The sequence below is a fragment of the Neltuma alba genome, unplaced genomic scaffold (genome assembly GCF_004799145.2).
Source record: "Neltuma alba isolate B1F8T4 unplaced genomic scaffold, ASM479914v2 tig00011501_pilon, whole genome shotgun sequence".
NCBI lineage: Eukaryota > Viridiplantae > Streptophyta > Magnoliopsida > Fabales > Fabaceae > Neltuma > Neltuma alba.
This window is the reverse complement of record NW_021636169.1, coordinates 168,345-184,982: the sequence shown is the minus strand read 5'-3', so window position 1 is coordinate 184,982 and position 16,638 is coordinate 168,345. Positions and strand designations below refer to the sequence as shown.

At 35.3% G+C, this 16,638-nt stretch overlaps 1 protein-coding gene across 2 annotated transcripts; it reads right to left on the bottom strand.

The window, feature by feature from the left end:
* Positions 1-1,251: 1,251 nt before the first annotated feature.
* On the bottom strand, positions 1,252-16,215 carry LOC114714382 (sister chromatid cohesion protein PDS5 homolog B-A). Of its 2 annotated transcripts, none has more exons than XM_028899119.1 (33): positions 16,011-16,215; positions 14,785-14,988; positions 14,444-14,625; positions 13,715-13,841; positions 13,377-13,595; positions 12,841-13,057; positions 12,594-12,739; positions 12,346-12,491; positions 10,924-11,073; positions 10,791-10,839; positions 10,519-10,710; positions 10,168-10,350; positions 9,719-9,873; positions 9,514-9,640; positions 9,283-9,432; positions 9,133-9,186; positions 8,847-8,983; positions 8,611-8,728; positions 8,307-8,441; positions 7,989-8,185; positions 7,175-7,331; positions 6,941-7,087; positions 6,656-6,727; positions 5,959-6,570; positions 5,751-5,858; positions 5,548-5,627; positions 5,086-5,137; positions 4,901-4,987; positions 4,748-4,785; positions 3,985-4,044; positions 3,764-3,900; positions 2,275-2,687; positions 1,252-1,713 (listed from the first exon to the last, which is right to left on the bottom strand). In XM_028899119.1, exons 1-33 carry the CDS (start codon positions 16,101-16,103, stop codon positions 1,663-1,665), a joined length of 4,995 nt encoding a protein of 1,664 aa, XP_028754952.1. In that variant the 5' UTR covers positions 16,104-16,215; the 3' UTR covers positions 1,252-1,662. The 2 variants fall into 2 exon arrangements, with proteins under 2 accessions (XP_028754952.1, XP_028754953.1); XM_028899120.1 differs by having other exon boundaries at positions 4,748-4,782.
* Between the last annotated feature and the right edge of the window lie 423 nt (positions 16,216-16,638).

The window sequence follows — 16,638 nt, the reverse complement described above, 5'->3', positions numbered from 1 at the left end:
AATGGCATTGCTTTGAATATTCGCTCTTATCTGAAGTTTTGACTATGCTTCTTTTATAGTTTTCCATGATGTTTCCCTGTTATCAAGGGTTCTCTTCATAAAACTCTCCTCTTAAATTTGTATTCTAAACATTTTATTTTTATCTACTTCTCCGGTCCTTAATATAGGGTCCAATTCTTAAGTTAGTTTTGGTTCTAAATATAAAACCCATTTCTCATATTTATCATTTTTCTCTAAATTACCTTATGAATACTCCCTTAACCACAATCAAGTAAAAGAAAGAGATGGGTTATTAAGAAAGATGATTATAATGTTTTAGGAAAAATGTGTCACTTTTCTTATGATTAATTAACTTACCTAACTTTATTAATTTAATCAAATTAGTTTAATACAATTGTCGTTATTAAAAATACATGCAGACTATTTTTAAAAAGTTCAACAGGCAAATCTAACCTACAGAAATTAATAAATATAACACATATAATGTTCTACAGAAGTTTTTTAAAAGAGGATATTCACTTATGTTAACGGGTTGGACTAAAAACATGAAAAGTTGTTGGAAGAAAATATATTTTAACTTATTACTTTCAGAAAAATATTTATATATAATAAAATCTATCATGCTCTCACAACAGGTCGAGCTCATCCCTTCCCCATCGAGTTTATCTTTTGCGCCAAGCGGTGTCTGTGAAGCCAGGGCAAAGCAACCACGCTTTTTTCCATTTGAAAATAAAGAAAATCAAAACATGTGGGCAAACAAAATCTATTTCTCTTAAAAACCTTTCCATAGCAACCCCCCAAAAGAAATATTGAGATATATCCAGTACTTTAAAGTATTTTTTTAGATGCATCTACCATCCTAAAGTATTTCGTAATGTATCTAATGCTCTAAAATATTTTTAAATGTGTTTAGTACTTTAAAATATATTTTTTTTAGCCTTGGTGCTAAATGCATAAAAAAAAATAATTTTAAATGCTGGATACATCTTAAAAAAATACTTTCAGGTGCTGTGTGCAATAAAAAATATTTTACAGTACTGAACGCATCCAAAAAAAATATTTCAGGATGCTGAATGCATCACAAAATTCTACCTGAAAAAATATTTCAAGCTACTAGATACACACTAACCACTGAAAAAATGCAATAAAAAATCACATGAGGATTCAAATGGACCCCAGAAAGACCCATTGAACCCCTGATTTCAACAAGCAATGAATCTGTATCTCCACCCAACAGAAAACACCGATTCATAAGTCAAACACAGCAACGAACAAGATTAAAAATTTATACTTAAATCATCATTCTCATGGATGTTAAGAAAGTAAGAATATGCTAAGTACAATTATTCCCACGTATAGCTATAGCTAGCTGTACACAATACCCCATTTATCATACAAATAACAAATTACATTGGACGGGCGAACGACACCCTCATGAATCATAAGCTAAACCTAATAATAATAACTAAGATTAATACAAGATGGACATAACCTAGAACCTAAGTGCTCTATCGTTTTTCTCTCTAGGCGTAGGAATGGTTGGTATTTTACACTCTACAGGGTGACTACAAGTGTGTTAAAGTTATGTGGCAGTCATCTTCATTCAAGCTCCCATATGAATTCGTATTGAAAAGAATAAAATGTTGCAGCCAGCTAAACTGCTCACCGCTTTTGGCCTGAACTTTTCTTCCCAGTACGAGGCTTCCATTTGCTCTGCATGAGGGAAAGTTATAAATGTTAGAATTTTTTAAAGATAAACATCATATAGAGGTTGAGGAATTAACCGGTTGGCCCTCGCAAGATGCACCTTCCCTCAATTTAATCAATCGAAGCTGGAACGTCTCAGTTCAATATGAGTGTTTCATCTTAATGGAATAACCATACTAAACCCCTCGACAAGTAACATAAACCAGAGACATGACTTAACACAAAACTGGTTTAATTATTAAATATCTGCTACTAAAACATGCAATTATAAAGCACCAGCCAATATGGTGCTGCTACTTCAAGCATAAACCATCGCATGTTTAAGTACCAGCAAGGCATTGCCCGGCAACATTAGTTCAAAGTTATGGCATGTCACTTCTGTGTTATAATGAACTATTAAGGCGTTTAATATATGGACAATATTGGAGATAAAATACCCTTTGGAAGACCAAGACAGTATATCTATGACTAAATTTTCAAAAGCCGCCTGAAGAAAGTGCATCTCTGAAGAACCAAAATACTAATTCAGTGGAAAAGGGGGAAAGTGCAAAAGGTCAAGCTCCTTACAAGAGGTTCATCTTCGGAAATCTCAGCATTCCTGACACCATCAAGACTCGATGACTCTTTATGTGCTTGGTCCGTTTCTTGGGGACCGCTCTCCTCAAAATAATTGTCTCCTTGATTCCCTTCAGAATCAGACTCCGCTTCTCCATTTGCCTTCTCTCTCATGCCTCCACTTGATTCATCTGCTTCTCTCTCTTCTGAACCACTCTCTTCGACATTTTGAACACCTTGGGGGTCCTCAGAAAGCCTTTCGTCATATTCCTGCTTCTCTTCATCTGAATCTTCTTCCATATAACTCAAGCTCTTCTCTTTTTTAAGTTTCTTCCCTCTTGAAATATTTTTTACTTTCTTTTTACTTTTGTTGACTTTTCTTACGACATCTGATGATATTTCAGCCGGCTTCCCTCCAAAGTCACCTTGCAAAGGAAAAATAAAAAGTGTGTGTGAGAGAGAGAGTGAGTGAAGCCGTAGCTTAAGTCTACTTCCACAACAATGAGGAAACCCAAAGTGCAATATTCAGTAAAAAAGAAACTTGGAAATCTAACAATTTATCATTACTTTGTGTCAACTCATGAATTCAGGACACATGCAGGTTAAAAGCATTGGGAATGACTAGTTTTGAAGCTTGTTTCCATGAATAACATAAATAATTATGTACATCCACAGAATATAAACAAACAGAAATGACTACTTCTGTAATTTATTTTACATCTGGTGTCTTCCAATTTCACTAATATTAAAATTTCAACTTCAAAATCAATCAGTCGGCATAGAAATTAACACAAGTTTTTGTTACATATTGGGATAGGGTTTGATTTCAGTGTTAAGACAGCATATTTGGTTTGACTGGAATGATTCAATCTGTCAGTAACAAGAAGACGCTAATATTCCTGCCACATTCTTGTATATTAAGTTTAATTTGTAAACATGCCCTCAATAGACATACAAGTCAACCGATCAAATACGTGAATGAGCAGAATACCACATGTAATCTAATCAAAATGACAACATGCATCAGTTAGACAGAAAAATATTACAATTAAGCGATAGCTAAAGCAAGGTTGAAGATATGATCCTCCGATTTAAGTGAGCCTGAGCAGCAGTTCAATTTCGTAATTTGTATCATAGAAGTTCTTCTCATTTTTACAAAGTAAGTTACGTGTAATAAAATCCGGTTCAGCCCGTTCTATTCATCTAAAAATAAACAAATAAAAAATTGTTTTTAAGAATGGAATATACTCTTTTCTGGTGTTAATATTACCGACAAAGGAAAGAGCTAACAACAGAATTTTTTGCATGAAGATGGATTTGTCAGCAACGAACATAATTAAAAACAGATCAGTATGACTGCACAAATTTCATAAAGGTCACAAATCATTAAATCCAGAGGAGGAATTTGTTTAATACACAATCACCTTCACATAAAATTGATCTGAAGATAAATGAAAATCAAGGCAGTTAACACACAAAGCATGTTCTCCGGATAAAATACCTGAGTCCGTCTCATCAGCTTTGGATGTCATCGTCGTTTCAGAACTCTCTTTAATATCCTCTTGGTGAAAATTATTTTTCGTCTTGCCTTTTTCTCCAAGTGTTACACTCTTTCTTGAAGATTGTTCACCATTAATTCTACATAAAGTATACAAACTAAAATGACTAAGATATAAAACAAAATCATAAATCTCTAAAAATGGTCTCAGCTTTTTCGCTCACATCTTATTTGATTTTTTGTTCTGCAAACTACCAGAGGCTTTATGTTTCTGACCAGATGACCTGTAAAATACACAAAAACTTCAGCCATCAAAAGGAAGATAGCATTCTCACAATGGACCAAAAGAAGGTGAGTACAACCAAAAAAAAAAAAAATCCATTTCAAGAAGATAAGATCGTATTCAAAATTTTTTCCATAGCGTAAAAGAGTAAATTATACTCTCCGGTCCTAAATATAAAATATTGTTGGCAACATAAATTACACTACAAACTAGATCTATTATTTAGGACCAGAGGTGGTACTAAACTCCCAGATCCAGTTAAATTAAACTTAATACCCCCCTTGTTCTAAAAATCACACTCCGCTTCCCTCTGATTTATTCTGACAATGAAGGTAACTTTCTACAAAGTATGTACTTCTTCCAGAAATATAAGTTAACTGTCTTTATTGTCATATCAATAAATTAGAGTCTCATTGTGAACTAACACTAACTTTGCTGCCTTTGCTATCTTATTAGGAATAAAATCAGAGAGCCATTTAGTGCAAAAAGTTACCTTATTTATCATTGAAAAAATTATGAGGAAGATTTTTGTAATATATATCATAACATCACAAGAGACAAGGGAATTTTTGGAACAATGGGTGTATTAAGTGTTATTTGGTCAAAACTTGAAGAAGGTTAGCTTAATATACTCATACTATGCTCAATTTTACAATAGATACACCATCTAATATTTGAAACTATCCTGTAGAGGGGATACTTACACTTGAGGTGAAGAAAGATTTTTGGAAGACTTTAGCTTCTGGAACGGAAATAAAAGAAGCGTCAGATTTCAATCATAACTAATTACTTTCATTGGAAATAGAAAACTACAAATAATCCAGCGAAAAAGAGAATAATGATATAAAATCAGAGACCTTAGCAGATTTGCGACCCTTGTCAATAAGCTCCCAGCGCTCCTTTTCCAAACGGAGAACTTCTACATCTCCATCATTATATAATATCTTTGACATGACATAAAAGAAAATTGCATCAGGATTGCAAATGGTAAGAGGCCCACAATAAACACACCAAATCATGAGTTCAGTATCATCCAGCTTACCACATGCTTCCTTTTTTGTAAGTCATATGACTTTACAGTGCCTTCATAGAATCTAAAATACATAGAGGCAACCATAAGCACTTCAACTTTACTAAATTAAATTCAAGTTATATATTGAAATGAGAAAATGCAAGAGACTTTAGGATCGTGTCCCATGCAAAGAGCACATTAGATAATGAAGCGATGCTGCTACTGAATCCAGAAAAAGATAACACCAGTTAATGAAGAGAAGATGAAGCTGGGAAAAGGAATAAACATACAAGGAGAAATTCAAGAGATTTAGCAAAAAAATTCACAGGGGTCAACAGGCAGCATTATACAGAGAATACGTTCATAATGTTCAGAACCAGAAAACCATGTTTTTCTCTTTCTTCCTTTATACAGAATAAAGTGGCATCAAAGCCATCTCTTTTTTCTTTTAACTTCTGCAACTGGTCTATTGAATTCATTATTGGCACTTACTGCTTATCCATAGGCCACCAAACTTTGATTCGGCAACCAATCAGGTCTTCAGCATCAATTCCACCTTCCTTTGTTGTACACTGTACAAAGGCAGAAAGATAAGTAATTATAGGTTCAACTAATCAAAGATTTATATAAAAAAATCCGCCCATGGCAGAGATGCCTCTGGAACATTGATTAAGAAAGCTGTCAATGAATTTTACCTTTGACAGTCCTGCAATACTTTTTCTTTTCTGCTTTTTAGAAGATCCTGTGGAAGACTTGGCATTGCTACTTGAAACCTTGTCAGTTTTCTTTAGCTTATCAGTGCTCTGCAACAGCGGCAGACAATAAGTAGAAGTATACAATATTGAAAACTTACAGCCCAAGATTCTATATAAGCAGAAAAGCTCCTAGACAGTAAGATTTGACCTTAAAGTCACGCTCATCAGATTTGTAGGCCTCATCATCATGATAGCTTTCAGAGGCCTCAGCTTTCTGTTTTGAGGATGACACAGATAAACCTGGCTTACTGCCTTTGACCTTCCTTCTCTGCTTAGTTTTGGTATCTGTATCAGGGATAAGTTTTGCATCAGAGGGTAATTTGGCTTCAGGGGAGTCTCCTGAAACTGTCAGAGAAGCCTTTGAATTGCCACTGGACGATCTGAAACTTCCTGGAGTTGAGGACGACCGCCTACGCTTAGGCACTTGGATAGGTGTTTCTTCACCAGATTTTCGTTTTCCACTCACTGCATGAGCTGATTCCTTCTGCATTTTCTTGCTCAAAGGATCTTCGTGACCATTACTCGATTCAAACTTAGTAGTCATTCCTAAGTTATCTATGTTGATTTGTCTGACCATTTTTAAGATATCAATATCATTTTCAGCCTTTTTCATATCATCTGGCATAGACTTGTTCTTTTTCACCTTCTTTCTCTTGGTTCCCTGAGATTTTATGTGCTTTATCATTTTTCCAAGAGGCACTTCGCTTCCATCCTTTTCACTGTCCTTTAGAACATCATCATTAGCTAATTCAGATGGAACCTGACATACCAAAGAATCCACTTAGATCAAGAAACAACATGCATATAAAATTGTCATGCAGCTTTATCCTTTGCATCAAACATACCATTTCTAGCTCAAGTGATTCAAAGTGAGCCAACGAACTTTCATCCACCAACCAGGTTTTCATTTCACTAACCTGTTTCAAAGATTCAGAGGCATTATTGAGCACAGCTCTAATGATCTTGTAACTGTTAAATTACAGGGCATTGGCTAATTCCAACTGAATCAGCTACTGGGGTAATCAAAAGACTAGTCTCATAAAATTACAAGTCATAGGAAGGATTGTCTGGCACAAAATTCCTCGCAATCAAAATGAAAACTATATAATTGCACAAGAGAAATACCATACCGAAGAGTCATCTCCTTCCTTCTTCTCACACGCCTTGTATAGCATTGAGGGCAGAGTGACTGATGTTGACAATCCTTCCAAATCACCATCCTTCTGAACTAGTCGTTTGGTGATTGCCAATCCAAGGTCACAAATAGCATGAGAATTCTGGAAATTCATTGATCACAATAGTAAGGTTCAAATTTCATATCAGTCACAACTATGTCAAATACCGTAACAATATCAATCCTCAACCTTTGACTTCGATGTGTCAACTATATCTTCAGAGTGCTTGATGCTTCGAAAGATGGAAGTAATAGTAGATATAACCTCCTTATCTTTGTTATTAGTTGCTTCTGACTTGGCATCTTCATCTCTATGTAGTAGAATAGACAGAATCAAGTGCAACTGCCTGGAAGTTCAGAACATTATAAATACATAGGGAATAGGCGTTCTCAACAGTTGCTACGTATCAAAGTTTATTAACACATATATACGTAACATATACCATACTGACACTAAAATATTCAAAAGTACAACCAACAAATATTAACGTCACGGCCAGCAAAGAAAAGATACTTGAGTGTGCCAGGAGAGGATAAACTAGGCATTCGCATGAACATCAGACCCCTAAGGAAACATGTTAACACCACGTAAATGAATGTGCAGAATATCCATTCTGCATGAGCTTCCCAAAGGATGTCAAATAATATTATGCAGACCAAGTGTGCAAAAATGTCTTCAATATTAACATGATGTAATGTTTAATATCTTGTGAATACGAGTCATAACTCAGAAGCAGTACATAGTACACGATGATCAATAAAACACCAACCTTGATAAACATGCATAGATACCTGCATCAAAAGTGTTCGTTTTACTCAAAAACAAAGAGGGGGAAAAAAACTAAATTTCTCATTTGCTCTCCTCTTCCAAATTTTTCTTTTTCTATATGGTTTCTGTTATATGCGTCTATATATTAAAAAAAAAAAAAAAAAAACACACACACACACACACATATTGGTTATGGCAGGAAGACAACAGGCTTGTTATATGAGCAACATAGTACCTGTATATATTATCATATGTTTCGACTTCCTTGCACTCATCAACCATGGGACATGAATTGTGTGCAAGCGCATGGACAAGGTATGGAAGGATGCATTCAGGGTAAGTGACAGTGGTGTTCACATCAGATTGCACAGATTGTTCCCTGGCCTTTGTTTGCTGAAGCACTTGAATAATGTCAGCTAAGTACTGTTTACCCTGCGTGAAGAAACAAGAGCCATCATGAAAAGCCCATACTTAACATCAAATTTTTAGATAGACCAAGAAAGAAGTTTAGAAATACAAAAATGATGCAGTTAATCTTTCAAAACAAAATTACCTCTGCAAACTCATCTGCTTGGGATTCAAAAATGCTGAGTATGAAGGCACAAGAATATTTGGCATCCAAAAGCCTATCTTTTATATATTGATGTACTTTGCTCAGGAAGATCGTAGTAGCTTGAGGAAAGTTAATCTGAAGGACCAGATGAAATCAAAAGGAAGAACTTATTTCCACATTTAAATCAAAACCAACAAATTAGTTTTAGCCTAAACAACTGAATAGAAGTAATTCATCTCAGATGATATAGTGGTAAAAAACTATAATTGCTCAAGGAGAAATTAATAGCACCCAAGGAACAGACCTTAGATGTCCCCAAAGTTAAGTAAAAAAGACCAATAGGTATCTTGTGATCCCACTGCCTTGACAAACGAAGAACTGCCTTGGCAGATGCAAGTCTCAAATGAGCCTTATCAACTGAACTGTAAGAAGGCATAAATGAGTGCATAAATTTATCATCTAATACTGAGTGGAAAAAAAGAACATGGTCATTGTCAAATATATTGACCAAAAAAAAAAACTACTATGTAGTAGATATACCTTGAACGTATGTCACTAGATATTTCACCATAAGTTAACATGTTCTTAAGGATATCCAGAAGACCATCTATACCAGAACGAACATGAGCATCTTTAACTGGCAAGTAGCTCTTTACCAAGGTTTTAATGCCATATATCTGCAGCCAAGAAAGAGAAATGGAGAAGGAAAATAGTAGAATAAGCAGTCCATGTAGCAGCGAATTTATAAGTATTTTTCAATTTACCACATATTGATGCTAACATTATGCTGAATTAAAATACAGAGAGGACTACCATTCCCACCTACCTTCAACATGCAAATATCACTTTGATCATCCCAAGATGCTCCAGCATCATCTTTCTGAAACAGTGAAGCGAATGTGTAGACAAAATTCAGTTCCGTCCAAAGCTCACCTCATAAATAAGAACGCTCTACGGGGGATTTTGAAAGGCTTACACTATCACTTTTCAAAATATTGTTTATCACATATTCTTCTACTTCGCTCTCTCTAGTTTCAAAAACAGGCATGGCAGTTTGTGCTATACATCCTAGAGACTGTAGTACAGCGGGAAGGTGTGTTTTCTTCTCCAGCATATCCACAAGCCTCTGCATGAAGGGAGAGAATAATCAAAACAATAGCAACAGAGCAAAATTGTCTGTCACACCCGCCAATTAATTATATGGAACCTTGTATAGAACAGATAGAGACTTGAGCCCATCATCCTTTGTTATTGCAGCAAGTGCATGCACAGCATACTTGGCCTGTCTCCGACTACCTTCTAAACATAGTCTCTCCAATATAAGGTCTACAGAACTGCATGAGACAAGAAGATTATATCGAAATCTAAAATGAATTATGGATAAACAAATATAACAGTTTTAACATTAGCACCTTGATGTAACTGCAAGTTGTTCACGTATCGTACCACCAGCCTTTGCTAAAATATGCAAAACACCTTCTTTAATCATGTCATCGTTATCCTTAAGTAAACAGACAAGTTCCTCCTCACTGCCACGAAGAAGAAATGGACAAAAACGAGCAATTATCTGCAGTTTATCCAAAGGAAGTCAACCATGGAAGTTAGAAGGTAAAATCCGGTATTTATAATTTCCATGGCCATAATCATACAGCCTGCCATGGTTACTATTTCAAGCAACAATAAAGAGGGTGGGTACTTTTTCTCCTTTCCACCTACTGTGGTAATAAAAGCTAAGAGGAAAAAATATAAATCTGCACAGAAGCCAAGCGGTACAATTTGTGATGAAGAAAAATAGTATAAATCTATCTATATTTGAGAATCATGTGCAAAAATCTAAGAACATTGGAATGACATGTCCTACCCCCAATATATTCATGCAAGATTGTATATATTCTGCATTCTCTGCAGATTTGTTTGCAACAACTTCTGAGAGAATCGTTTTTACATGCTCCTTGTTGAAAAGTAAGTAAGAACATTTCACAGAGAAGTTCTTCAGGAAGTCATAGAGCCCATGTTTCTCACCAAGTATTTTAAGCAAATCATCCTGCAAAAACACACACATATATATAACCAAAATCAGTCCATAGAGAAATGGAAATTACATGTTTCTCACAAAAGAATTATGAGAATTAGTTTGACTCGTGATTTCCAGAAAGGAATATCAAAATATCAAACAATCACAAAACTGTGTCTCAGCCTCCAATTATCATACCCGATAAGAGTGAGCTTGATGCAAGCTGGTATTTGGATCAACAAGATTTGTCAAAATCTTCCAAATATTAGCATCTTTTAATTGATCAAGAATTTGAAAACTCTCTTCGGCCTTTGCAGCGTCTGCAAATGAACGAGACATTACACGGAAACTGAACAGAATTTTTTTTTGAACCTCAGGAACATCTTTATCCTACATATAAACACAATCAATGTCTTAGCTCATCAAATTTCCTTCAAATAGATCATCTTTATAACTCGTGAAATCACTACCTGACCCATCTGCCTAAAAGAAAGATACTTCTGCATCTCTTGCTGTAACCTGCAGGCAAAGAGATACAGTAAAAACTAAAACTTCATTGCCAATCAATATTGATAAGCCATGAAAGACCAAGCACAAGCATACCTTTGTTTCTGCTCCAGTACCTTCTCAAGAGCTTTGACCTCCACTTTATCAAATCCAGAGAATATCCCAACCCAGCGTTTAACTATATCATTAATGGAATAATGTGCTGGAAATAGGGACTCACAAAGAATAAATTCAATTATATCTGATCTGCAGCACAAAGTGATTAGGAGGATTGTTAACCTGGATGCTAATATAACGCACACCACCAAAGCGTCCAACTCTATTCAATGTATACTTCAAAACACACACAGACACACACACAAACACAAAACGTCATTAGAAACTTGAGTTACAGGAGTGCAGAAAAACACAAGGGGGAGCAAGAACTTTGCCGAAAGATAGATTCTGGCATAACATGGGAATCAATGGCCTTTTGTTGAATTGACTGATCAGCCATGAGCTCTCATGTATGCCAGGATATCAAGCAATTTTAAGAATGACAGATTTCTTCACTTAAAACCAATCCAATGGATGGCATCACCATAATCAGATTACAAATGATACAAGAAGTTACAAAAGTAGGTTAGGAGCAAAGATGCAACAAAATATTATCTTGTTTCTCTTAATAGTAGATATGGTTCTATATTCATACAAATTTATAAAAATTAAATTAAATTACAAGAATTGAGGTACAATCAACATTAGTGTTATTAATTTCTTTTTCTTTTTTTTTGGCTCATTTATCCCTGCCCTCCTTGTGATACATATGGACTTAGAACATAAGTACCCTTCCAAAGCCAATGTCAAATACAAACTTCACATGAACTATTTACCAGGAGCAATAGAATAGCACCAAAATGATATATTATGCTACCTTTGGTCTTTAATATAAGATCTACTTAACTAATTTTAGTAAATTAAGGAAACTATTAAATTAGTTATTTGTCAAAAATATGAGTTAGTTTTCCTAAAATACCCTCTTAAACTATTTGCATTGAAACCACCCCTTAATGCAAGCACTCTCAGCATGTGCAATCAATGAGGATAGTTTGGAGAAAAAATGATGAGCATGGACGACAAAATGGTTATATGTGGCCCAAACTCAACCCCCCCCCCCAAACAAGCTCTTATGTTAGGGACTAGAGGCAGCAGTTCTCAATTGAATAAAACCACAAAGACCAGAAACTTTCAAGATCTTCTAGACTTCTGAATCATCCAAAATCTGGGAAATAAAACTGCACTACATGAAGCTTTGGATTGATCAGAAAATCTCTAAACAGCCAGTTATCCTTTTAAAGCAATTCGCCACTCACTTTAACTGTTAGAATCTAGGTAAGGTCAGGACTCACCATATGGATAACAAAACAATATTGGTTTGCATGTTATTGAAAAAATAATAGGAAAAATTAATAATAATGACGCAAATAGGTGATAAAAAAAAACTATATTCTCGTGTGGTATAAGAATTAGGTACTTCACCTAAAATCTCTGTCATAGAAACATCTGAGAATCTTCCCTGGAATCCAATCAAACTCACGGGGATTTATTGAGCTGTTAGAGCTCTTCTCACAAAAAACTCTGTATATCTCGGCCAATCTATCCATGGTATACTTTTTAACGAGTAGCTGGAAATTCAAAGCAGAAGAGGGAAGGGGAAATATGTCAATTTCAATCAACACAATTATGAAATGCCAAAAAAGAAAAAAGATAATGGGAAGTCTACATACAGATTTGTCACGAAGGCGCTCTGCAACAAGTTTTACAGTTTCAACAGGAATTGCGTTTAAAGTATGACATGCAACATCACAGATGACAGCCACAACTTGTTTCCGAACAGTACCATCAAAATCCAACAGCCGATCACAGAGGGCAGCTAAAACATTATACCAGCATAAAATTAACATATATATTATGATTGGAACCACGCACATGGCTGATTGACAGACTGAATATCTACACATTATATGCACTCACAGATTATTTCAGGGGCTTCGGCTCTAAAAGGATCTGACAGCAGAGAGCTTTTTACGTGTTCAAGGACAGACATGCGAACCTCAACAACTCTGTCCGTTAACCTTTTCAAAAATGCTGAAAATATTGGCTGAAACACTTCAGGGATGGAAGACGCAGGACGAGAGATTATATCCCCAACCAAACTCACCGCTTTCAGACGGGTTTCCAGATGGTCTGTCTGCAGATACCAAATTACAAGTGAAAATCTATTCACAGAATGTGAGTGACAATCTAAAACGCATGGTTTTGCCACACATAAATGATATCAACAAGGAATTTATAAACAAAAAAAGTTACTCATAGTAATGTGATATTAGAGATTTATGAATTCCAATACCTTAAATGTCAAAAGGCATAACAACTTAAGAAATAAAATATAAAACGAAACATCTTTATCATAATTGGCAATATGCCCTTTACTCATTTTTAAGGCAATATGAGCCACTAACAGAAACCATAAAAGAATGCATTAGGAAAGCCAATAAATCACTAATTACCAGTAGCTCTCCTGTCACATAAGGGATAACTCCTGATAGCACCTGGGGAGCACAGCAATACAGATCATAAATTAGTTCATGGTATTGAACTTGACCATTCACTGGCTTGGTATCTCCTGACATCAATGATAGCAAGTACTGTTTGATGCCAGGTTCGAGCTTTTCTGCACATTGCTGTATAACATTCGTAGCAAGCCTCCTTGCAGCCGTAGTAACACCCTAGAATTAAAGTTCCACACAATCACGTCCATATGAAAAATTAGAGCAGCAGAAGCAAGAAACTCGTTTGGCAAGAGCATCAACTATCTGCTTGTAATAGTAAATGAAGCAGTACTTACATTTTTTCCTTGACCTAAGGCAGACAGTATAGTACATAAAAGATCTTCTTGGACATCCTCACTTTCTTCTAAAAGAACAACCATTATAGATTGCATTGATGATAGGACACTTTCTGGATGATCCTCTCTGAGAAAAGGGGGGAAGTACAATTACCACCCATTAATCCAAAGAGAATCTTTGATCAACAAAGGATAACAGAAAAATTTTACATATAAGCTAATGGCTACAACATATCTTCCTACTTATCACCCAATCAAAAAGTAATGAACCTGAATGGTTAAAAACAAACGAGCAATGAACCTAGTATGATAAAGTTTGGTTAATAGCTATAATAGTGGCACGTACAACTTGCTAAACATCTCATATACTTCATACTTAACATTATAAATTAATAAACTAGGACTAAACAATACAGGGAGCAAAACAATGATGGGGAGGAAGAGAAGAAAAAAAACAATAAGTTCACAGTTTGTATAGTATTACATGATTTATCTAACAAAACATCTCATTCCTAAAACATGAAAATGTGTATCTTTCCTAATTATCTATAATTCATGTTGTCACTATGGCATGGGCAGCCAAGAAAATTCAGGATTCTGAACAAAATGGAAACCAACAAAATATCAAGTTTTTAATTTCGGAATACCAGATAGCTTCAAGAGCACCCAACTTTTTCGCTCTTTACATTAAAATCTCAAGAGTAACAAAAGATTTTATGATGAACTAACCTAGCAACAGCAAAGAAAGTACTGAACATTTCATTCACCAGATCATAACATTCAAGATCCAACATCACTACACATGATCTATATTTTGCAACAGTCTCCAATATAGCAACTCTCCTGCCAAAGGATGGACCACTGGTATCACTCAGACCGCTAAAAGTGCCCACAATCAACTGAAAGATGTCCTACAAAGAGATCAAATAATAATTACAATGAAGGAGAAGTAGACTATAATGCCAGCCATATTTTTTCTTTCTCTTGACTGAAAATAAATGGATAACGACAGTTTTTAAGTAAGAAGACACAATTTATATAATCAGATGACCTTAGTGATTTAAACGCACCTGTAGAACATCATCACTGTAAGGGGCTTCAGGTGCAGTGATCCGAGTTATCTCACAAACACAGGTTGCAACTAGAAGTTTGACGTCCCTATCTTGGTGCTTCAGCAACTCTGGCTTAACGATGGAATTTAGAAAGGGCTTCAGTGATTCCAATGTTGAAGTTGATGGCGATTGATCCAATTCAACAAGGCAAGCTGCAGCTTGCTGCATATGGGAGAAAAAATTATTGGGGGCAGGAAGCGACTTGGCAGTGATTAATAAAGTATAATCAACTTTCTTTAGAAACTACAGGGTATAAGAAAATAGAACTGCTAATGTTAAACAACATTATGGCACACATGGCACACATTGGGCCATCAAGCATTAAATGCCCGTGAATGTAAAAACTTTTTTCCATCTTTGTAACAGTGCATTCATTTGCTATGAAAAAGTAGCAAACCTAATACATGGAAATGCTATAATCTCATATTGGATTCATATACTCAACCACTAATTGTAAATTCCAGCAGAAACTGTACCATTTGTCATCAATAGAAAGTTCAGTGACAATTAAAAGATCCATTAGCTTTTCAGGAAACAACTGTCTGACGAAAATGTCCATATGAGAACCTAAACAGCACTGCCTAAACTTCTAATCAAGCCTTCATTAACAATCTTATAATTCAATTCTCTCTTCAGACTAAAGACTGCTGACTTCTTAATCAACTGGGACCAGGGTCTTTGAGATTGACCCAACATGCACATCCCGTCAGGTGACAGACTTGCAGTGCAGGTATTAATTAAATTATTTCATCCAAATAATATGTGTCTTAAAGCAGCCGGTTTTTCTTTTTAATTATGGAAGGCATAGCTGTAACATATACATCCGATTGTTCTATTGGCATTGCCTTAATGGCAGAAAACTTGGCAGTAAAATACACCCCCGAGTTCATACTTTTACGTCAAACCGCAATAGATTTCGCCCCATTAACCCGTTTAGAAGAACAATTTGACGAATTTCAGCTAAATTCAAATTTCAAGAAGGCAAATTAGCTTAAAAGAAAAAAATTGCCATTGCTTTTTCCTCTTTATTCTTTCTGGCTTTCCAGCAGGGAAACAGAAAACAAGCAATACAACTAACCCAGAAGAAGCTTAAATTTGGCACTGGGAACCCCAATATTTTGAGACCAGTGAACGAAGAAACTGAGAGGCGATGCCGCCAAAAAAATTTTAAAAATAATGCACACCTTTAAGAGCTTGATGAGAACATCCTTGGTAGCGGGAAGGGTGTCCAGCTTGGATCCCAACTCCTTGAGCTGCTGCTGCGGCTTCAGAGCCATGTCGTAACAGAGTAAGATGCAGTTTTCAAAGTCTTCGAAGCTCTTTTCATGAAGTTGCAAGAAGTGTGAGGTTTGAGCAGGGAGAGGGGAAGAGAGAGAGAGGGTTTGTGTTTCGATTTCCGAACAACGAAGCGTAATAAACTCCAAATGTAGGCGAGATTTCACGTGCTGACCTCTGCAAAAGTTTTTTTTGTTTTTTGGGAGTCTCCAAAAGTAATTTAATTATTTTTTTGGCCCAAGAAAGTAATTTAATTATTTAAATTAATTGCACTCAGCCCCTCTATTTTGAGATGTTTCTAAATTTTGCCGCTTATCTTAGATTTTAACGGATACCACATTTTTATAGTTTTATCTTTATCTAGATATTTATGTCTTGTTTATTAAAAAATTTTTAAAATGAAATAGCGTAATTTTTGAAGAAAATTAAGCATAAAAATTAATATATTTGTTCCATCAGAAATTTAATACTTAGCATATTTCAATTTAATCATGTTTTAAAAATGTTTGTCAGCTATGATAAGATTATTTTGAAGAT